Genomic DNA, 21,904 nt, shown 5'->3' with positions numbered 1-21,904 from the left:
AAATCCTCTTGGACCCTCTACATCAACCCCCCCACTGCCCCTCACCAAGCTGCACTGTCCAAAAAAAACACACAGGTAAGACCTCATGATAATGAATATCACCTGCAAGGTGTGTCTAAAAAAATCTGCTGGTGCAGTACAAACTGGAGCCTGCACCTCTGCATGCTCAGACCATGTCTAGATTCTAATTGTAGCGCAGTAAAGCCTGAGCCTGTGAGTGTCCATCTTCATTCACAGAGATAGGGCCCTGGCTTATTTGTTCATATTAAATTTCATATTTAATTATGCCTATAAGAACCTTGCTTTGTTTTGTGTGTAGTGCTACAAAAAAAATCTTTTTGAACTTATAGGACTGTCGACTCACGGCTTTTCTTTGAAAGTATGGTGTCACTTGCCTATAGGAAACAAAATTGAAAGTTAATTAAAAGTGATAACATCAATTCTGATTTGAATCATTTTAAACAAACTTCAAAATACAAAAACACCATGACGAATTAGATATTGATGTAGTATCTGGCCCTATACTGATTAACTACTAACATGTCAATCCCTCTGACTAGCTAATGATAAACTAGTGTTGGAAACTCAGCCAAACACTTGTTGCCTTGATTTTCACATTACTTTCTAGTGTAACTGATTCATGTAACATGTTATAGTTCCAATTTCTGTAATCACACAGTTACCAATCTAACAAGGATTTTTTTTTTACTTGATTCACATTCACATTATCATTCCCCATTCCCAATATAGACCTCTGACATTTTGGCTTGATTGTGTTTGATTGTGACATGGTGTTTCAATCATTTTTTTTATGTTCATGATATTATTTACTCATTCAATTGTTTTATTGAATTTACTACTTGCCTTATTTGCGTAACTGAAATGGACCGACTCTTATTTTCAGACTGTGAGTTCCACAAGAACAGGGATTCCTTCCTATACTCAAAAATTGTGGCAGGACCCGAAATGTAAGTTGTTTTTCTGGTTGCTGTTGTTGTCAGTTCAGTACTGCACACGTTTGTTTAGCAGCAGACCCACATGTTTTATGTCTACAATATACTCTATATTTTAAATATAAATGTGGTAAATGTGGGAAAACAGTATATACAATAAACAGTATATCAATGTAATGTTTTATATTCGTCAGTTGGCAGATCTTGGCAGGTAATGTGCAGATCTTAAAAGGCGCGTTTCTTTCTGGGGATATACACTTTAACCCTCTAATATACATATTCAGCATGAAGTGAATGTACAGATTTACCAGGAATTTTCTATAATCACTGTTTTCCTACTTCTATCATAACATATAATTTGTCACATTTGTTACAATTTGTTTACATTTGTCCTAAAAGATGTTATAATTAATTATGGTAATTTTTCTCAATCATTTTCATTCATCATTTTTTCAGTTTTCTTCATTTTAGCCATTGGTTGTTTTTCAGGGAAAAGGGGAAGTGAAGGTCAAATGGGTACGATACATCAAAGCCTGTGTCTAACTTTTCCATGAAGGTCAGCTGTATGAGAAGATGCCGGATTTAAGTTAAGGTCACTCTGGAGAATAGAATTACTGGGGAGGTCTGGTAATGTTATTTTTTAACATTGTAAATATGTGATCTGTGCAGATCAAGGTAATTAGTGATTATTACAGGGTGCAGATACATACAGTCTTTGAGGTACCCCTGGTTACTGGTTCTGACCTTCTAGCAAAACTTCATTGGAGCTCATGTGTTAGGAAGATTATGTGAAAATAAGAAGGCCAAATAACGCAATATATAGCAATGTAATGAGATAAAATGAACATTGACCATAATTTCTAATTACATTAGTTTGCTGTTCACATGTTCCTATAGTGCATGTGTCTATCCATGGAAAAGTGATTTATGATGTCTTGATACGGAAGCAATTCATTTACCTGTTTTCCATGTGGTGAGATTCGTGGATAAAACAGGACGATCTGACCTGAAACAATTACTACTGTACATTATTCTACTGTAATACTGTTTTTTATTCTTGTATTCAATAAACTGACATCCAGAGCAGCTGTACACTTCATTCAGGTTTGTAAATGACTTCCTACAGAGAAGTAAATACAAATATCAGCACTGATCACCCCCAGTGGAAATTACGCATGCCAGTGTATTGAAAGAATATACAGTACATTTAATACACTAATGCTCTCCAGTGTATAGTTCACTTTCTAGTATGTGTTAAATGAAGAATTTCATTCAACACTTATTTTCCTAATACATAAAAAAGGTTGCCTTACACTATCTTATTTTTAAGGAAAGATTTGCTGGTTGGAATATGTTTGTAACAAAACACTGCCGTGTTATCGCCCATTGAGATTCAGTCATTTCTTAAAAACTGCTTCAACTGTCATATCACAGTCATCTTCAGACATGGACGTGTAAAACTGACACTGTACACACAGGGTTATTGGTACTATCATATGATACAAACCTGATCGTAAAGCACTGTTATGGAGGATTGGGGGAGGGGCCAAAGTAAAAGTCATATGAAGTCAACGTAGCAGCATATTGTATGGCACAGACCCACCAACTTTTTTGAGTCATATCATGTTAATTTCTAAAGATATGTGTGCAAAACTTAAGCTGTACACAGAGATGTATTGGCCCAACAATATACTACAGTCTTGATCATTTAGGACAATCTTGTCAGCCTGGGGAAGGAGATACACTGGCTATAAATGGCCATATTCAGTATATGGGAAAATATTTTATGAAATACTGTATTTGGAGAATATTTGGTGTATACTGGTCCAAGTTCAAAAAACTCTGACTGTGTATAAGTCAAACATTAATATCTTGAACACATTTGCCGACTAAATACCCCTCAGAATATGTTTGACTGATTCTATTCAGCTTGGTCATAAAAACAGTAAAATACACCTGAGAGAGCCCTGGCTTGGAGCAATATGAAAATTAAACTTTGTAATAGGGTAACAATTAAGACATCATTGGAAAGGTCTTGACCTAGAGAGTAATATATGTCAGTGTGAAAATTGTAGGCAGTTCCTGCTCCTCAGGGGTGACCTTTGAACTTTGACCCTAAGACAGGTTTGAAGGCTTACAGGCAGCGCCGGCCTGTGGCAGTATAGGCGAATGCTAGGGGCGCCGTCATACATAGGGGGCGCCGCAAATGGGAGAAGAAAAAAAAAAGTTTAACTTTTACTATTTACTTATACTATTACGTCTATTATTTTGAAATATTACATAAGCCCACACAACAACATAACTATATACAAAAGCCTATTAAATAATGGCGAGGCCTCTTTTTTCTTGGTTCCTGCCGCCCCCACGACCCACCTCCCTGGCTTCTCTGGGGAGGATGGGGAAAGTTATCGGACGTGACCCCAAAAAAGACAAAAACATGAAAAATATATGATTTCACCCTCTTACCAATTAGAAAGATAAAATCTGACAACAGGTGTGATTCAGGCAACCATAAGCTTGCAAGGGTCCTGGTCACAACCTGACATAAAAGAGAAAACACATCAGAACTACAAAACATATGGCACAGCGTCCTACTGTGTGTTGCCCTGCTGTATAAATTGTAGTTCTTGTATCGTTCTTCCGGTTTAGGGTTAGGGTTGTGACATTTGGGTTTGGAAAACATCTATCCACAATTTTTTCAACAGAATTATATTATCCTCTTATATATATTGTGAGAAAAATTATGTTATAAAAACACATACATTTATTATTGGTATTTTAGATGTGATTAACCATGTCTCATCAGTAACATGAATTAACTTTTTTGTATCCTCCTGACAAAATTCTAGTACTTGTTTGATCTTCTTTGATCTGCTTAAAACCTTATACTCCATCTCGTGCTCTCTATTCCCAGAATTTAAGGCTCCTGTCTGTTCCCAGAGTTGAAAAGACGTCTGCTGGCTGCAGAGCCTTTTCCTATCGGGGCCCCTCTGCTCTGGAACAACCTCCCTGCTGATATCTGTCTGACTCCATTCAGACTTTCAAATGTAAACTTAAAACGTACTTTTATGCCTTAACTTTCAGTTAGCTTCTTATTCTTTTCTTGCCATCCTACCACCAGCGGGGTGGGGGTGGGGGGGGGGGGCTCAGTCTCAATAAATCAGTAAACTCAGCACAGTATAGTCCAGTCCTGCCGATGACACTCTTACTTCATGAATATAAAAAATCATGCAGAAAGGATCAGATCAGATCAGATCAGATCAGATCATTTACTCCAAATGGGGCACCTGCGCTGTAAGCAAGGGTGGATTTCTGAATTGGCCTCTTCGTCACAGGCCAATTGCCCCATTCAGGTAAAAGATACAAAATGACCACATGTGAAAAATGATCCCTAAGAGACACAAAACAACCACAAAGAGACACAAAACAACCACAGAGAGACACAAAACAACCACAGAGAGACACAAAACAACCACAAACAGACACAAAACAACCACAGAGAGACACAAAACAACAACAGAGAGACACAAAACAACCAGAGAGACACAAAACAACCACAGAGAGACACAAAACAACCACAAACAGACACAAAACAACCACAAACAGACACAAAACAACCACAGTCAGTGATTCTAATATAACTGATATTTCATTCAGCTATTCACATTTTGAATCTGAACATCTGTGTTGATAATAAAGGCTTGGTGATGCTCCCTACAAAGCCTCAGGTGGATGCTGCTATGGTGACAAGTTTTGCAGTAAACCTCCATCAGCAGCAGAGGATAAACTTAAGTTTGATGGCTTAAATAGACCAGTAAATTACTGAAAACCACAGAAAGAACAGCAACACTGAATCGTCTACCTGGAGGTTTTTCTAGATCAATGAACAAAGTTGATTCAAGTTTGTTTTTAGGTTTGGTTTAGGGAGTAGGTAAAGGATGGGGGAGAAAGGGGTAGGGGTAGATTAAGGGAAAAGGGGGAGTTCGATGCTTTGTCATTTAAACTGTGATTTTTATTTTCTCTTTTGTATCAATGATGAGAAATTCAAAAAGAGGAGCGCTCAGGAAAAGGATGATAAAGTATTGGTCTTTTTTAAAATAAGGTTTTATCACTGTTCAAACACCGAGCAGCCTTTAATGCAGCTACAGTTCATGTCGCTAGATGCCGCCGGAGCCTGCTACCTGATGACGTCACCACTGTGAAACCCCAAAACCTCTATGAATGAAGCATCTATCGCCGGGCGCGGTGGCGCGCGCCTGTAATCCAAGTCACCGGGAGGCTGAGGCTGGCGGAGCGTTTGAGCTCAGGAGCTCTGAGCTGCAGTGGACTGTGCCGATCGGGTGTCCGCGCTAAGTTCGGTAGCGATATGGTGCTCCTGGGGGAGCCCGGGACCACCAGGTCGTCTAAGGAGGGGTGCACCGGCCCAGGTCGGACACGGAGCAGGTCAAATCCCCCGTGCCGCTCAGTAGCGGGATCGCGCCCGTGAATAGACGCTGTAGTTCAGCCTGAGTGATATAGCGGGACCCAGTCTTTATACTCATCAACTAAACGTGGACAACACACACGCTCAAACATCATGTCACTGTGTGCTCCAACAGCTCCATCATTCTTTCTTTATCTTCTTATTTCCATGGAAAACCTGCACAAACCAGTGGTGTTTGTTGGTGCTACAGCGCCTCCACCTGGAGGAGAGGAGCAATGACCATCATCACACCTGTCGATGCAACACACAGCAAACAGTGGCTCCCATTGCTTCTCCTACTTGTATCACACAGAAAACATGGTTTGTAAGATATCTAACACAAATACAGATTTATCTTGGGGGCCACAAGAAGTTCTGTCATATGGTCAAAGTCCTGTCTCTGTCAAATCTGTTTCTGTTCACATTCACAGAGAATAAGCACAGAGGTTTATTAACTGCTGACTCTATAATCAGTATAGTCACATGTGAAGGACCACAGCAGGTTGGTTAACTGGCATTTTTCAAAAGACAGGAGCAAAGAGAGTAAATACAGATGTGCTGTAGATAATGTAGAGGTAAATGTAAGGCTGTGCATAATGTTGGTTGGGAAAATCTATAGAGAGATTAAAGTTGTCCATCTATGACCGGTGCTCATACCAACTATGATATGGAGAAGTTAACAGACTGCAGAACATATTTTCAGTGTTGGTGTTTTCTCTCAAATGTTGAGATGCCTTCTGTTCATAAAAATGCATCAAAACAAGAGAAGAACTGTCAAACAGCTGGCCCAGATGTCATACAGCTGTATAGGACCAGGTCAGTGTCCACATCCAGACACCCATGTGTCATTATGTTCATGCAGGCCTGGATATTTTAAACTCACCTTATCACTCAGATGTATTTCAGTCAGTCAGTCAGTCAGTCAGTCAGCCAGTCAGTCAGTCAGTCAGTCAGTCAGTCCAGCTGTTAACCCATCAGAATCACAAATACCACCAAAGCCAGTGTCACCAGACTCTTATTTCACTGGTTGCACAATAAATAGAAACATACAGATACATTTATATACAAAGTAGCTGGCCTGAGGCAATGTGTAATCAAAGTACAGTGCAAGTCAGGAACATGTTTATGTGTTGCTTAGCAACAGTCCAGAACCAGTCCAGTTGTGGCACTATTTGTGATTGCAGGGAGGGGTTTACGTTAAGGTGTTAAAAAGAAAGTGGGACCAACCGTGGTGTAGTTGAAATAGTCATAAAGTCGAAAATAAGTTGTGGCAGAAGGCCCAGGAATCAGGTGGGAAAGCAATCAACTGCCTCAGGACACGCAGTTCCAGTCCAAGGAGGACACGCCGCAGGAAACTTTCCACCATTGACACCACCTCCACCAAAGCCTTCAATATTGTACCAGTTGCTCCAAGGTGAGATGACAGTCCAAAAGCCATAACCACCACTTCCTGCCAAGGAGACAAAAGAGGAATCCTACATATGCCTCCATGGCCATGGGCAACACCGATATGTTCATGCAGGCCTGGATAGTTTAAACTCCCCTTATCACTCAGATGTATTTCAGTCAGTCAGTCAGTCAGTCAGTCAGTCAGTCAGTCAGTCCACTGGCTCCCACAGAGGACTGAAAGCCCCAAAGGTCCAAAGGTGATGATACAGTTTTGTTTTTCTCAGCAATTCTTCATCATTTAAACTGTGATTTTTATTTTCTCTTTTGTATCAATGATGAGAAATTCAAAAAGAGGAGCGCTCAGGAAAAGGATGATAAAGTATTGGTCTTTTTTAAAATAAGGTTTTATCACTGTTCAAACACTGAGCAGCCTTTAATGCAGCTACAGTTCATGTCGCTAGATGCCGCCGGAGCCTGCTACCTGATGACGTCACCACCGTGAAACCCCAACACCTCTATGAATGAAGCATCTATCGCCGGGCGCGGTGGCGCGCGCCTGTAATCCAAGTCACCGGGAGGCTGAGGCTGGCGGAGCGTTTGAGCTCAGGAGCTCTGAGCTGCAGTGGACTGTGCCGATCGGGTGTCCGCGCTAAGTTCGGTAGCGATATGGTGCTCCTGGGGGAGCCCGGGACCACCAGGTCGTCTAAGGAGGGGTGCACCGGCCCAGGTCGGACACGGAGCAGGTCAAATCCCCCGTGCCGCTCAGTAGCGGGATCGCGCCCGTGAATAGACGCTGTAGTTCAGCCTGAGTGATATAGCGGGACCCAGTCTTTATACTCATCAACTAAACGTGGACAACACACACGCTCAAACATCATGTCACCGTGTGCTCCAACAGCTCCATCATTCTTTCTTTATCTTCTTATTTCCTTGGAAAACCTGCAGAAACCAGTGGTGTTTGTTGGTGCTACAGCGCCTCCACCTGGAGGAGAGGAGCAATGACCATCATCACACCTGTCGATGCAACACACAGCAAACTCAGCTTTTTCTCTACATTACTGAATGATCCTGATGGAGAGAAAAGAAACCTCAGAGCACTGTCTACACATTTCTGTTTTATTTCTCCAATAAAATAACTGTTCCCACATTAAGTACATCAGTGTCGTTAACACTGCTGTTATTCTACCTTGTTGTAAGCTTGTTGTTGAGTGAGTGATATCAGCATAAAGTATGAACAGTAGGGAGGAAACAACAGTCTACAGTCCAGGGCCGTACAGAAACCTTTAAAGGAGCATCAGATGGCATCTGGGGCCCCTCCGTCTAGGGGCCTGGGATTTATCTTGGGGGCCACAAGAAGTTCTGTCATATGGTCAAAGTCCTGTCTCTGTCAAATCTGTTTCTGTTCACATTCACAGAGAATAAGCACAGAGGTTGAATAACTGCTGACTCTATAATCAGTATAGTCACATGTGAAGGACCACAGCAGGTTGGTTAACTGGCATTTGTCAAAATACAGGAGCAGAGAGAGTAAATACAGATGTGCTGTAGATAATGTAGAGGTAAATGTAAGTCTGTGCATAATGTTGGTTGGGAAAATCTATAGAGAGATTAAAGTTGTCCATCTATGACCGGTGCTCATACCAACTATGATATGGAGAAGTTAACAGACTGCAGAACATATTTTCAGTGTTGGTGTTTTCTCTCAAATGTTGAGATGCCTTCTGTTCATAAAAATGCAGCAAACCAAGAGAGGAACTGTCAAACAGCTGGCCCAGATGTTATACAGCTGTATAGGACCAGGTCAGTGTCCACATCCAGACACCCATGTGTCATTATGTTCATGCAGGCCTGGATATTTTAAACTCACCTTATCACTCAGATGTATTTCAGTCAGTCAGTCAGTCAGTCAGTCAGTCAGTCAGTCCACTGGCTCCCACAGAGGACTGAAAGCCCCAAAGGTCGGGTGCAGGCTACAGTCGGCTCCATGCAGTTTGATGATACAGCAGCCTACATCATGTAAATGATAAAATCTCTTGAATAAAGTGTCCTTTTCTTTATCAAGTAAATGTGGATCTACATACAACCAAAGTGAAAATGAAAAAGTCTGCGTAGGAATGTTTCATGAAGCTAAAGAACAAATGTGTGAACATGACCGGAGAAAACACCTCAGTTGGCCATAAAACCCACTTTAATCATCTTCCTCTCACACATTGGTTTTACATTTCCTGAGTAGAACAGGGACATGTTTGAATCTGTAGCCTAATATGTCAGATCACACTTCACACTGCAAACAGTTCACAGTTAATGGAGGACATGTCACTCTGGTGTGTAATGTATATGAACAGATATCTGCACCTTTTGGGAGTCATAACTGATCAGTTGTATTAATATTACGGTTTCAGCTCCACAGTGTATATTGTCATAGTTTTGTATTGCAACATATTGCGGTCAATTGATACAACTCCACTGAACACGTGGGATCAAATTGTGATTAATAGCTATTACATTACATTGCCTGATTATTGATTGTCAGGTCAGAACTAACTTGTTTGAAGTTTTGTTTTTCTCACCAATTCTTTGTCATTTAAACTGTGATTTTTATTTTCTCTTTTGTATCAATGATGAGAAATTCAAAAAGAGGAGCGCTCAGGAAAAGGATGATAAAGTATTGGTCTTTTTTAAAATAAGGTTTTATCACTGTTCAAACACTGAGCAGCCTTTAATGCAGCTACAGTTCGTGTCGCTAGATGCCGCCGGAGCCTGCTACTTGATGACGTCACCACTGTGAAACCCCAACACCTCTATGAATGAAGCATCTATCGCCGGGCGCGGTGGCGCGCGCCTGTAATCCAAGTCACCGGGAGGCTGAGGCTGGCGGAGCGTTTGAGCTCAGGAGCTCTGAGCTGCAGTGGACTGTGCCGATCGGGTGTCCGCGCTAAGTTCGGTAGCGATATGGTGCTCCTGGGGGAGCCCGGGACCACCAGGTCGTCTAAGGAGGGGTGCACCGGCCCAGGTCGGACACGGAGCAGGTCAAATCCCCCGTGCCGCTCAGTAGCGGGATCGCGCCCGTGAATAGACGCTGTAGTTCAGCCTGAGTGATATAGCGGGACCCAGTCTTTATACTCATCAACTAAACGTGGACAACACACACGCTCAAACATCATGTCACTGTGTGCTCCAACAGCTCCATCATTCTTTCTTTATCTTCTTATTTCCATGGAAAACCTGCACAAACCAGTGGTGTTTGTTGGTGCTACAGCGCCTCCACCTGGAGGAGAGGAGCAATGACCATCATCACACCTGTCGATGCAACACACAGCAAACAGTGGCTCCCATTGCTTCTCCTACTTGTATCACACAGAAAACATGGTTTGTAAGATATCTAACACAAGTACAGATTTATCTTGGGGGCCACAAGAAGTTCTGTCATATGGTCAAAGTCCTGTCTCTGTCAAATCTGTTTCTGTTCACATTCACAGAGAATAAGCACAGAGGTTTATTAACTGCTGACTCTATAATCAGTATAGTCACATGTGAAGGACCACAGCAGGTTGGTTAACTGGCATTTGTCAAAAGACAGGAGCAAAGAGAGTAAATACAGATGTGCTGTAGATAATGTAGAGGTAAATGTAAGGCTGTGCATAATGTTGGTTGGGAAAATCTATAGAGAGATTAAAGTTGTCCATCTATGACCGGTGCTCATACCAACTATGATATGGAGAAGTTAACAGACTGCAGAACATATTTTCAGTGTTGGTGTTTTCTCTCAAATGTTGAGATGCCTTCTGTTCATAAAAATGCATCAAAACAAGAGAAGAACTGTCAAACAGCTGGCCCAGATGTTATACAGCTGTATAGGACCAGGTCAGTGTCCACATCCAGACACCCATGTGTCATTATGTTCATGCAGGCCTGGATATTTTAAACTCACCTTATCACTCAGATGTATTTCAGTCAGTCAGTCAGTCAGTCAGTCAGTCAGTCAGTCAGTCCACTGGCTCCCACAGAGGACTGAAAGCCCCAAAGGTCCGGTGCAGGCTACAGTCGGCTACTTATCTCTCCATCAGGATCATTCAGTAATGTAGAGAAAAAGCTGAGTTTGCTGTGTGTTGCATCGACAGGTGTGATGATGGTCATTGCTCTTCTCCTCCAGATGGAGGCGCTGTAGCACCAACAAACATCACTGGTTTGTGCAGGTTTTGCATGGAAATAAGAAGATAAAGAAAGAATGATGGAGCTGTTGGAGCACACAGTGACATGATGTTTGAGCGTGTGTGTTGTCCACGTTTAGTTGATGAGTATAAAGACTGGGTCCCGCTATATCACTCAGGCTGAACTACAGCGTCTATTCACGGGCGCGATCCCACTACTGAGCGGCACGGGGGATTTGACCTGCTCCGTGTCCGACCTGGGCCGGTGCACCCCTCCTTAGACGACCTGGTGGTCCCGGGCTCCCCCAGGAGCACCATATCGCTACCGAACTTAGCGCGGACACCCGATCGGCACAGTCCACTGCAGCTCAGAGCTCCTGAGCTCAAACGCTCCGCCAGCCTCAGCCTCCCGGTGACTTGGATTACAGGCGCGCGCCACCGCGCCCGGCGATAGATGCTTCATTCATAGAGGTTTTGGGGTTTCACAGTGGTGACGTCATCAAGTAGCAGGCTCCGGCGGCATCTAGCGACATGAACATGAACTGTAGATGCATTAAAGGCTGCTCAGTGTTTGAACAGTGATAAAACCTTACTTTAAAAAAGACCAATACTTTATCATCCTTTTCCTGAGCGCTCCTCTTTTTGAATTTCTCATCATTGATACAAAAGAGAAAATAAAAATCACAGTTTAAATTACAAAGAATTGGTGAGAAAAACAAAACTTCAAACAAGTTAGTTCTGACCTGACAATCAATAATCAGGCAATCAGGGCTTTCAGTCCTCTGTGGGAGCCAGTGGACTGACTGACTGACTGACTGACTGACTGACTGACTGAAATACATCTGAGTGATAAGGTGAGTTTAAAATATCCAGGCCTGCATGAACATAATGACACATGGGTGTCTGGATGTGGACACTGACCTGGTCCTATACAGCTGTATAACATCTGGGCCAGCTGTTTGACAGTTCTTCTCTTGTTTTGATGCATTTTTATGAACAGAAGGCATCTCAACATTTGAGAGAAAACACCAACACTGAAAATATGTTCTGCAGTCTGTTAACTTCTCCATATCATAGTTGGTATGAGCACCGGTCATAGATCGACAACTTTAATCTCTCTATAGATTTTCCCAACCAACATTATGCACAGCCTTACATTTACCTCTACATTATCTACAGCACATCTGTATTTACTCTCTTTGCTCCTGTCTTTTGACAAATGCCAGTTAACCAACCTGCTGTGGTCCTTCACATGTGACTATACTGATTATAGAGTCAGCAGTTATTCAACCTCTGTGCTTATTCTCTGTGAATGTGAACAGAAACAGATTTGACAGAGACAGGACTTTGACCATATGACAGAACTTCTTGTGGCCCCCAAGATAAATCTGTATTTGTGTTAGATATCTTACAAACCATGTTTTCTGTGTGATACCAGTAGGAGAAGCAATGGGAGCCACTGTTTGCTGTGTGTTGCATCGACAGGTGTGATGATGGTCATTGCTCCTCTCCTCCAGGTGGAGGCGCTGTAGCACCAACAAACACCACTGGTTTATGCAGGTTTTCCATGGAAATAAGAAGATAAAGAAAGAATGATGGAGCTGTTGGAGCACACAGTGACATGATGTTTGAGCGTGTGTGTTGTCCACGTTTAGTTGATGAGTATAAAGACTGGGTCCCGCTATATCACTCAGGCTGAACTACAGCGTCTATTCACGGGCGCGATCCCGCTACTGAGCGGCACGGGGGATTTGACCTGCTCCGTGTCCGACCTGGGCCGGTGCACCCCTCCTTAGACGACCTGGTGGTCCGGGCTCCCCCAGGAGCACCATATCGCTACCGAACTTAGCGCGGACACCCGATCGGCACAGTCCACTGCAGCTCAGAGCTCCTGAGCTCAAACGCTCCGCCAGCCTCAGCCTCCCGGTGACTTGGATTACAGGCGTGCGCCACCGCGCCCGGCGATAGATGCTTCATTCATAGAGGTGTTGGGGTTTCACAGTGGTGACGTCATCAGGTAGCAGGCTCCGGCGGCATCTAGCGACAGAAACATGAACTGTAGCTGCATTAAAGGCTGCTCGGTGTTTGAACAGTGATAAAACCTTACTTTAAAAAAGACCAATACTTTATCATCCTTTTCCTGAGCGCTCCTCTTTTTGAATTTCTCATCATTGATACAAAAGAGAAAATAAAAATCACAGTTTAAATGACAAAGAATTGCTGAGAAAAACAAAACTTCAAACAAATTAGTTCTGACCTGACAATCAATAATCAGGCAATGTAATGTAATAGCTATCAATCACAATTTGATCCCACGTGTTCAGTGGAGTTGTATCAATTGACCGCAATATGTTGCAATACAAAACTGACTGACTGAAATACATCTGAGTGATAAGGTGAGTTTAAACTACCCAGGCCTGCATGAACATATCGGTGTTGCCCATGGCCAAAACAACATCACTGAATGTGACAAATAATTATCCTTACATAGCCTGTTATGCATATGGAAGATACACCTACTGTCTGTCTGTCACACACACACACACACACACACGCACACACACACACACACACACACACACACACACACACACACACACACACACGTGTTTACTGTTTTTGCAATTCTAGCGTTCCTCTTTTTTTTTTTTTTATTTATTTTCCTCAGTGAATTATATTCTCTTTTTTCTCATCACATTTTTCATTTTTGCTAGCAATATTGTTCAACTGACACTTATGCCAATAAAGCTTACTGAACTGAAAAAAATGAAATTGACGTGCAGCAGAAACAGCCAATCACTGTCTGAGAAACGCCCACATTCCGGAACGGACCAATGGCGGAGAGGTAGAGCGACCTCGGCAACAATTGTTGAAATTTACTTGGACTTGTTTTGTTTTGGTTAGCCAGCGAGGCCGACGTTTTACTAACAATGCAATGGTTAATTATTAGTTTATTTGTTAAAAAATATTAGTTTCTAACTTCTTTTTGGCAATGGTGTCACCGATGATCATCGTTGGACAAGAAAATTCGGCGACGGCGGCCCCAGTGGCAGAGGTAGCAGCTGGCCGACGCTCTTTATAAAGACGGTGGCATTCAAGATTGCTAGCTACAGTAACTTAGCTAGCCTGCTTGCTAAAACGTATCAGCCAGATTTTGACTGGACAAATAACCTTTCATTCTATGGGTGCTTGCTGCAGGCTTGTGGGTTGAGCTTTAAATGCTGTCTTCCTTGCAGGCCTGTTTTCGTATTCGCTCCAACAGCTGCTAACACGGGTAATAAAGTTAGCACTAGCAAGTAAGACTAAGCTAACGCAGGTAACGTTAGCAGGGATGGGCACTAGCACAAGTTTTAGTTAGCTAGTTCCTGAGCCAGCTAGGGCTTTCAGAAACTGTATGACCTAACCAAGGTTATGAATATAACTGAAAGTGGTTACTGAGATATTAGAAAGACAGTTTTAAAACGGCTTGTTGCGTGGGACCCGTGTTGACACAATGCTCAGCAGCGAATAAACCTATTAAGATCTTTTAAATGAATAAATCAAATGATATTGACGCTTTACTGCAGTGGTGGCTGCTATTGTTACTGGTGATTGCTCCTGTGGGAAAAGACTGATGCGTCACCGACGTATTGACGGTTCAGCTGTTTGGGCCAAAGAGACAGACCCACAGTGTGCAATACTGATCACTGGATCTGCTCTCTTCCTACCTAAACATGTTCAGCCACAGATAACTAAATATAGCTGACATTCCCAATCAGGTCACACAATATGCTGTAAAAAGATAAGGATTTACGGTATCAATGAATTATCCATCTATCATTACTCATGGTTTGGTGGGGTCAAACCCATTCTGATGGTTCAGACTGTTAAATGGGACACGTAGGTCTGTAAGCACTATGTACAAACCAGGACAACAATGATGAATGTAAGTGACATGTTGGAATCTAATTATACCGGGTGGTTATCTGTGTTACTTATCAGAGAGGACAGGAATCTGTGGAATTAGTCTTTGCCTTGCACAGCATTACACTCTGCATTACACTCTGCCATAGATAGCAGTGGTAGGACAGTGTGTCAGCACGTCTGCAGCAGTGGCTGCCTGCAGTACATAGTTCCAGTAAGATCGGAGAGATGCAGCAGTGTTCATTTGGGAAACATTTGACATTTGATTCCACTGGCTCTGCTCAGTTGGATCCAGGCAGATTCTGGGCTACTGAGCTCTTTTTTTCTTCAGCCACAGGAGCAACAACATGCAACACAAAGACACTATGGTTAGAGCTAGAACTTGAGGTGGTCAGATTAGTCCATTAATTAGTTGATCCACAGAAAATTAGTCAGCTAATACAGTGATGAGGGACATCGTACACTAACCTTATTTATGTGGCATATAATGTGTTTATAACAAAACTTAAGTGTATGGTACTAATTATTAAATAAATAATAAGAATACTATACTTAAATAGCGTGTTAAATAATGTGTAGCTACCATGTCATGAATGCAAATATGGTAAACTAAAGTCATAGTCATAGGTTAACAAAAAACTTAAACAAAAAAAAATTTATGTTTTATAATGTGCTTGAGATGCCAGAAAAAGGTATGGTCCTTAATGTTACAAAAAAATGCCCGGCTTTTGTTAACACTGTTTTGTTGTTTTAGTAGCTTCCTCAATTCAGATTGTGACACATATATTTGTGTATTTACAGGCCAACCTGGTGTGCCAGGGAGTAAACAACCAGAGCTACATCTGTGAGTCAGGTCACTGCTGTGGAGAGACACAGTGCTGCAGCTACTACTATGAACTGTGGTGTAAGTTACCCATCTCTGCTTTAGTCTTTCTTAGTGTTTGAATGTTCCCTCTTCATGACACAAATGATATGCAACAAGAATACATTAAAATGAAAGCATAGAAATATGTCCATAAATCCATACTGCACTAGCTCACACGATGCACATTTGTTATAGTTTTATTCCAACAAACATTACGCTGTGAAGTAAAGGAAGTCTCAATTGCAAAAAGGGGAGGAAGCAGAATGAGGAGCAGATGTTTGATAAAGGTCAGGAGTGGTACCAGTTAGGTGAGTGGAGCTCGGCCCTGAGTCTCATTTGTCGCTCAAAATCTCTACTTGTTTACCATTTGAACTGCTGCTTGGCTGCCTGGTTGTCTCTCATGTTGCAGACACACCCGTGTGCCATCTAACAAGAACTCCCAGCCTGTCAGTGCACTTATCGGTATTCCTTTAATTTAAGGGTGCTCTTTGTGACTCAAGTTTTTTGACACAAAGAACATCCAAACCAAACCTTAAAATCATGACAGGAATTAACAGGCTGTTAATAGAAACTATGACACGGTGTCAGATCTCACTACTGCCACTGAACTAAACAAGTGTTGAAAACAGCCACAGAACGGTTAAACTTAATCTTCTACAGGTAACATTATTTTTTTGATTTTTGCGTTACAAAAATTTTAAAGAGTGATGCAGTCATGAATTTCCCCAAGGGGATAAAAAAAGTATGTATGTATGTATCTATCTATCCATCTATCTATCCATCTCTCCATCTATCTACTGTATCTATCTGAGAAGTTTATTTTATAAAAGAAAACTTGTAAATAAAAACTTGTTGACACTCAGCAAACTAAGGTGTCAAACAGTATCATTTTGTTTGTATTTAAACTGTTATATAAAAAGACTTGGTAGCATTTGTCAGGATATACACTACAGGTGTTACGCTGTGGGCTCCCTGCAGGGTTCTGGTTGGTGTGGACTCTGATCATTATCCTGACATGCTGCTGTGTGTGTCAGCACTGGCGTTCCAAGCAGCGTTTCCAGCAGCAGCGCCGGCAGAACGAGATCAACCTCATTGCCTATAGAGAGGCCCACAACAACTCTCAGCTACCCCTCTATCTCAGTAAGTAGCTGTGTGTGGCCTGCTGCTGCCTCTACACATTCCACACATAGTCTCCATCACCCAGACACATCACCAGCTGCACATCATATATGTTTGTAAATAGAATTAAGAAGTAGATCTCAACCAATAGAATCTCATGATATAACTTTCATTCAAAAAGTCCATATCCAACACATAAGACTGAACATGCATTTAAAGTGTTCACATTTTTCCAAGTCTATCTTAATATAATGCTCAAATGCCCGTGTGTACAACGAAAGCCTTATTGGTCCCTGTAGCTGTTTGTCGATCAAAGTCTTTGATCTGTGTAAAAAATACATTCTGAAGTTCAGCGCAAGCTTTTTGAGTATGACAAATCAAGTAGGTATCCTCCAAAGTTAAAGTCTTTTTTAGTACAAAGGGCTTCGTGTTACTAACCCTTTGCCAAGGCTCTACATGGAAACACTGATTTTTATGTACTAAAAATACAGTTATACCCCTTTTACACCAGAATTAGCAGGTATAAGCAGTTTTTTAAACACCAGTTAACTCGCTGAAAAAGGCGATTGACTCCTTATACACCGTCAGATAAGTTTACCAGGGAGGACATATACAACTTCAGGGACCAATGTCATCCCATGCCCAGGTGTTGTGTTTATATCACTGCTGATCGGTGCCAGACCGATAAATACTCTTTGTATTACTTTGACCCAGGTGTGATTGCTGATTGTTCCCTTTTCCATTGCCGACAAAAGCCTGATATTAGCGGGTCTTAGCGGGTTTTTTTAACCAGTGGAAAAGGGGCTTAAGTTTGGAAAATATCTACATCAAACCTTTGAAGCCTCATATTATCTATCTTTAAGTAGTTTTGCACAAAGGACTGTGTATTTGTCCTCTGTCATTGAAATTACTTTTCTAAGCAACTCTTTGTGGTTAGTATGAACAGAAGGAATAATTACAGCAGCCAATAACTATTTCCATTAAACTACTGGTCAAATACCAAGTCTTCATTGTCCACTCAAGATCACATAATTGTCGATTACATCACTGCTGTCTCTCTGCTAAACAGGTGGCATGTGTTTATATCATCATCAAAAAGGTTTGGTGAAATGTTTTTATGCTGAAGAATCTGTGTGGGCGGCATCGCAGATGGTGGTGTAATGGTATAACTTAATTTTGCTTTTAGTTAATCAAGAAGAAACTAACACATTCAGTCTGGTCTAATGGATGTTCCCCAGTGAAGCCTGGAGGTTGTTTGGCATTGTTTGCTCTGGTACTTTTTGTCAGGCCAGTTGCTCTAGATGAAGTCATTATTTTACATTGTTAAATTTAGAATTCAAGTAACTTGGTTCTTTCTTAATCTGTTTTTTTGAATTCCTAACCTTGTGAGACAGCTGGATTTATTCAGTTGTGGCAGAACCACAGCGTTCTGGACCAATCAGCATCTGATCAGAATCAGAAGTCACTGTTTTGGTATTTGCCTTTTATTCACACATTTTCCTTTAAGAGATGGCAATAAGCGAACTAGATTTCAAAGCTCCTCAGACTGTGGCTTGTTGTTGTGTTGTGTTTTCACTGTGGTGCTCTCCTGCTACATCATATGATAGATGGATGGTTCATCCAATTACCTGCAGTATTTTTTTGAAAGCGCCTGCCCTTTTCCAAACAGGGTCTGAGGAAACCTCCCCAGATGGTTCTGTGAAACAAACATCTGGAGCCTCGGGTATTTTGGGGCGAACATAGGTCACATTAGTGGTGAAAAAAAATGAAATTAATTAAGGAAATTGCTTAAAATTTACATCCTAGCTATAATTCTGTACTGAGCTTGTTGTAAACAATCTTATGACGAAGGGATTGTTTTTGACTTCCCTACTCTGTCCTTGGTTCTCAGCTCCAAGTCCATTGGTTCCTACTGCACATATATAAGTGATTTTCTGCTGGATAGTTGAGGTCAGTAGAATAAGTTTAAAAGCCATCATCTTTTTATTATGTTTCTTATTTCCTCATCCAGCAGTTACAAAGGAACATAACTTTGGGGTGGTGTTGGTGTCCATGAAGTTTCACTCCCTGGTCTGTAACTGTGTCTGTCTGCTGATTGCTGCTGGGCAGGTTGTGCACAGTTTAGTGCAGAGTTGCATTTTTTCTCTGGGTTTTACTGCGGCAAGCAACGCCTTTTCACTTTACATGTCAGTTGATCCGCCATTAATTTAAAAACATTGATTGGTGCAGCTTTAAACTCTATAAGCGTGTTGAGTAGAATAAAGCTAACTGCTGTCATTGACTGGGAATGAGTGAGATACTGTCATGTTTGTCCTCTTTCATACTTGTATGCATTGTGTTATTCTGCAGGATTCTTGCCCACCTATCTGCTGCCAGCCTATGAAGAGGTAGTTGGCCGCCCAGCCACACCCCCTCCTCCTTACACCCCTCTCCAGCCAGCACCCCCATCCACAGATCCACCCACAGAGGAATGTCCGTGCCCCCACTCAGCTATCTCCGTCCCCAGTGATGCTGATGCGGAGCTCCCTGCTACTCCAGAGGCCACGCAGACCCTCCTTCACAGCGCCGCCAACCCCAACAAGGACTCGACGCCGGGCAGGTACCGGCGCTTCACAGGGGATTCTGGGATTGAAGTTTGCGATGGTCAGGAGCTGTGGGATCAGCACGGCTTTTTAGAAAGAGAGGAAGAGACCGAGGAACAGGGGGCGGGGCCTGTGGAAGACCCATGTGATCACTGTGATCCTGGGATTCTTGAACACAGCCACAGTAGTGATGCAGTCATTCATGAAAGCACAGATGGACACACGGAGCCACAGTCTCTTAGGTAATCCAGACTGTTGACTTAATATCTGCAGAGACAAAACTCTGCAGCAGTCACTGATGCAATGTTATTACCGTTGGTGCTCAGGGGTTTGGTCTTTTAGTACATGTGTATGTTTGACTAACACCACTGTGACAGGCCTGGAGACAAATTACAGATAGGACTAAATATTTTTAACAGTTTCTTGAAGGTGCAGTACGTGTTACTCTAGTTTTTCTCCTCCTCAAGTTCAAGTTGAACACTTGACAGTCACTAATCGTGTTGAAGAGCTGTCTGCTTTGAAATGTTTCCTGTCAGGAGGCAGCACTGAGGCTCATGTTCACTTACACGGTTCTTTAAGCTTTGTTGAAAGCTTCTCTAAGTCACAGTGCGCAGTGTAACTATAGGAGCTGTCGCTCTGTCACTGACTGTAGCATTAGACCAGCACAGCTGCTTGGGTTCAGTGATCTGACCCCCTCTACCATGGTAGCTAGAGCTGGACCAATACTGATTTTATTACTGATAGTAATACTTTCTTTTTACATAATTTTGTAACATTAAAACGTTTTATATACATCCCTTAAATTGGATTATGAAATAATTATAACCAACATATGTATGACCAGGATATTTTATAGTGTAAAATAAACGTGTCAGTGCTCTCTGGTAGACAATTGGGACACTGCTTCTAAACCACATCAAATATACCTCTGACATTTTTGTATTGACAATTCCTGTTCATTCTTGTTTATATGGATCATTAAACTCACCTGTCAACTTTAATTACACAATATTTAAAGCTGATTCATACGTTAAACACATGAGTATCACCACTATAATGACAGCATTCAGGTTCATAGGATCATGTGACTTGTCCCGGTTTAGTTTAAAGTCAGCTGAGCTGATGACAGAGCTGCAGCCCAGGCATGTCCAGGTTTGATCATTTGATTTTAGATGCACAAAGATATTCTGCATCTGTTCCGATCAAAAGTCTTTTAAAGGTCCCATATTGTATTCTTTTCCAGTGTTTTATTTGAAGTGTTGATCCATAAGAAGATATTTTTGTGGTTTTAAGAACCAAAAACCATCTTAGTGTAGTTTTACATCTCTCTCAGGCTTCTCTCTGGAGCTCTAGTAAGAATAGGTCGGTGAGCCAATCAGAAGAGAGGAGGCTCTGAGTTACAGGAAGTCCTGACTGCTGGAGGTTCAGTTTCTGAATACAGGCTGTGTGCATTCCTCTGTGGACTGAGCGCTTTGATACTTTATACTTTGATACTTTTATAATCAAATAAAAACTTAATATAAAAACTATATCACAAAATAAAAGCTTTATAATACTTTATAATCAAAAAGACATGGATGTCTACCTTCATACAATATGGGACCTTTAAATCATATCAATCACTGAGACTGAGAAATGAGTTAGCAGGCATACTTTTTCTAACAATATATCCATATCCATATCATTCAGAAGTCCGTACAGAAAAAGTCCAATTGTAGTGAAAGGTTGGTTATAAAAGTGTTTAAAGATTGTTGTGAAGGTCTGTCAAGCACCAGCAGCATACTGTTGATCGATCCCCTGTGTGTGTGTGTGTGTGTGTGTGTGTGTACACACTGCACCTTTTCACTTCACACAGGATCGCTTCATTTTGTTTGCTAACCCTTCTGTGAGTCTCCAGTTGCCTGTTACACTGATGTTAATTAAAGGTTCTGATGCCATAGTGCCATAATGTGTAGCCTTATGTAGCCTTTGAATAGAAAATATTTAGGTGAACTTAATCAAAGCTCTGGAGTCTCTTTATTATTATTGAGTAACCCATAAGTGTACTGAATAACAGATTCATCATCATTTAATCAATGTTACAGTTGTGTTTCCCTGTAGTTAAGCCAAAATGTTTAGATATTTAAATAAGAATATCTGAAATATCACCACCAGTATGGTTACTCTGAAAGCACACAAAAGTTGTGTTGGAGGGTGTTGGTTGCAAACCGTAAGTGTGTGTATACAAAGGGAATGACCATGGTGAAATTGGATGACACTCCATGTATAAATGTGTCAGGCTGTCGGGGAGCTGACAGTGAAACCCAAACCTTACAGTGCACTGAGGGGACTTCGCTCCAGTTGAGTCAGTCGAGCACTTTTCCACATATGCAGCACCTGGTGCTACACTCTGTACATACGCTCTTTATTATCTGCTGAGTTAAAGTATATTTTTCTGTTGCTTTTTGTATAAAAGATGGTTATTAAAAATTATGTGAGAA

At 41.7% G+C, this 21,904-nt stretch overlaps 1 protein-coding gene across 1 annotated transcript; it reads left to right on the top strand.

Annotated features, from left to right (window-relative positions):
* The first annotated feature begins 13,805 nt into the window (after positions 1-13,805).
* On the top strand, positions 13,806-21,904 carry wbp1la (WW domain binding protein 1-like a). The gene is made up of 4 exons (XM_056396172.1): positions 13,806-14,010; positions 15,660-15,762; positions 16,702-16,863; positions 19,192-21,904. The coding sequence occupies exons 1-4, from the start codon at positions 13,948-13,950 to the stop codon at positions 19,668-19,670; spliced, it is 807 nt and encodes a 268-aa protein (XP_056252147.1). The 5' UTR covers positions 13,806-13,947; the 3' UTR covers positions 19,671-21,904.

This window comes from Seriola aureovittata, chromosome 14 (assembly GCF_021018895.1).
Source record: "Seriola aureovittata isolate HTS-2021-v1 ecotype China chromosome 14, ASM2101889v1, whole genome shotgun sequence".
NCBI classification, from domain to species: domain Eukaryota; kingdom Metazoa; phylum Chordata; class Actinopteri; order Carangiformes; family Carangidae; genus Seriola; species Seriola aureovittata.
This window is presented reverse-complemented; position numbering and strand designations above follow the sequence as displayed.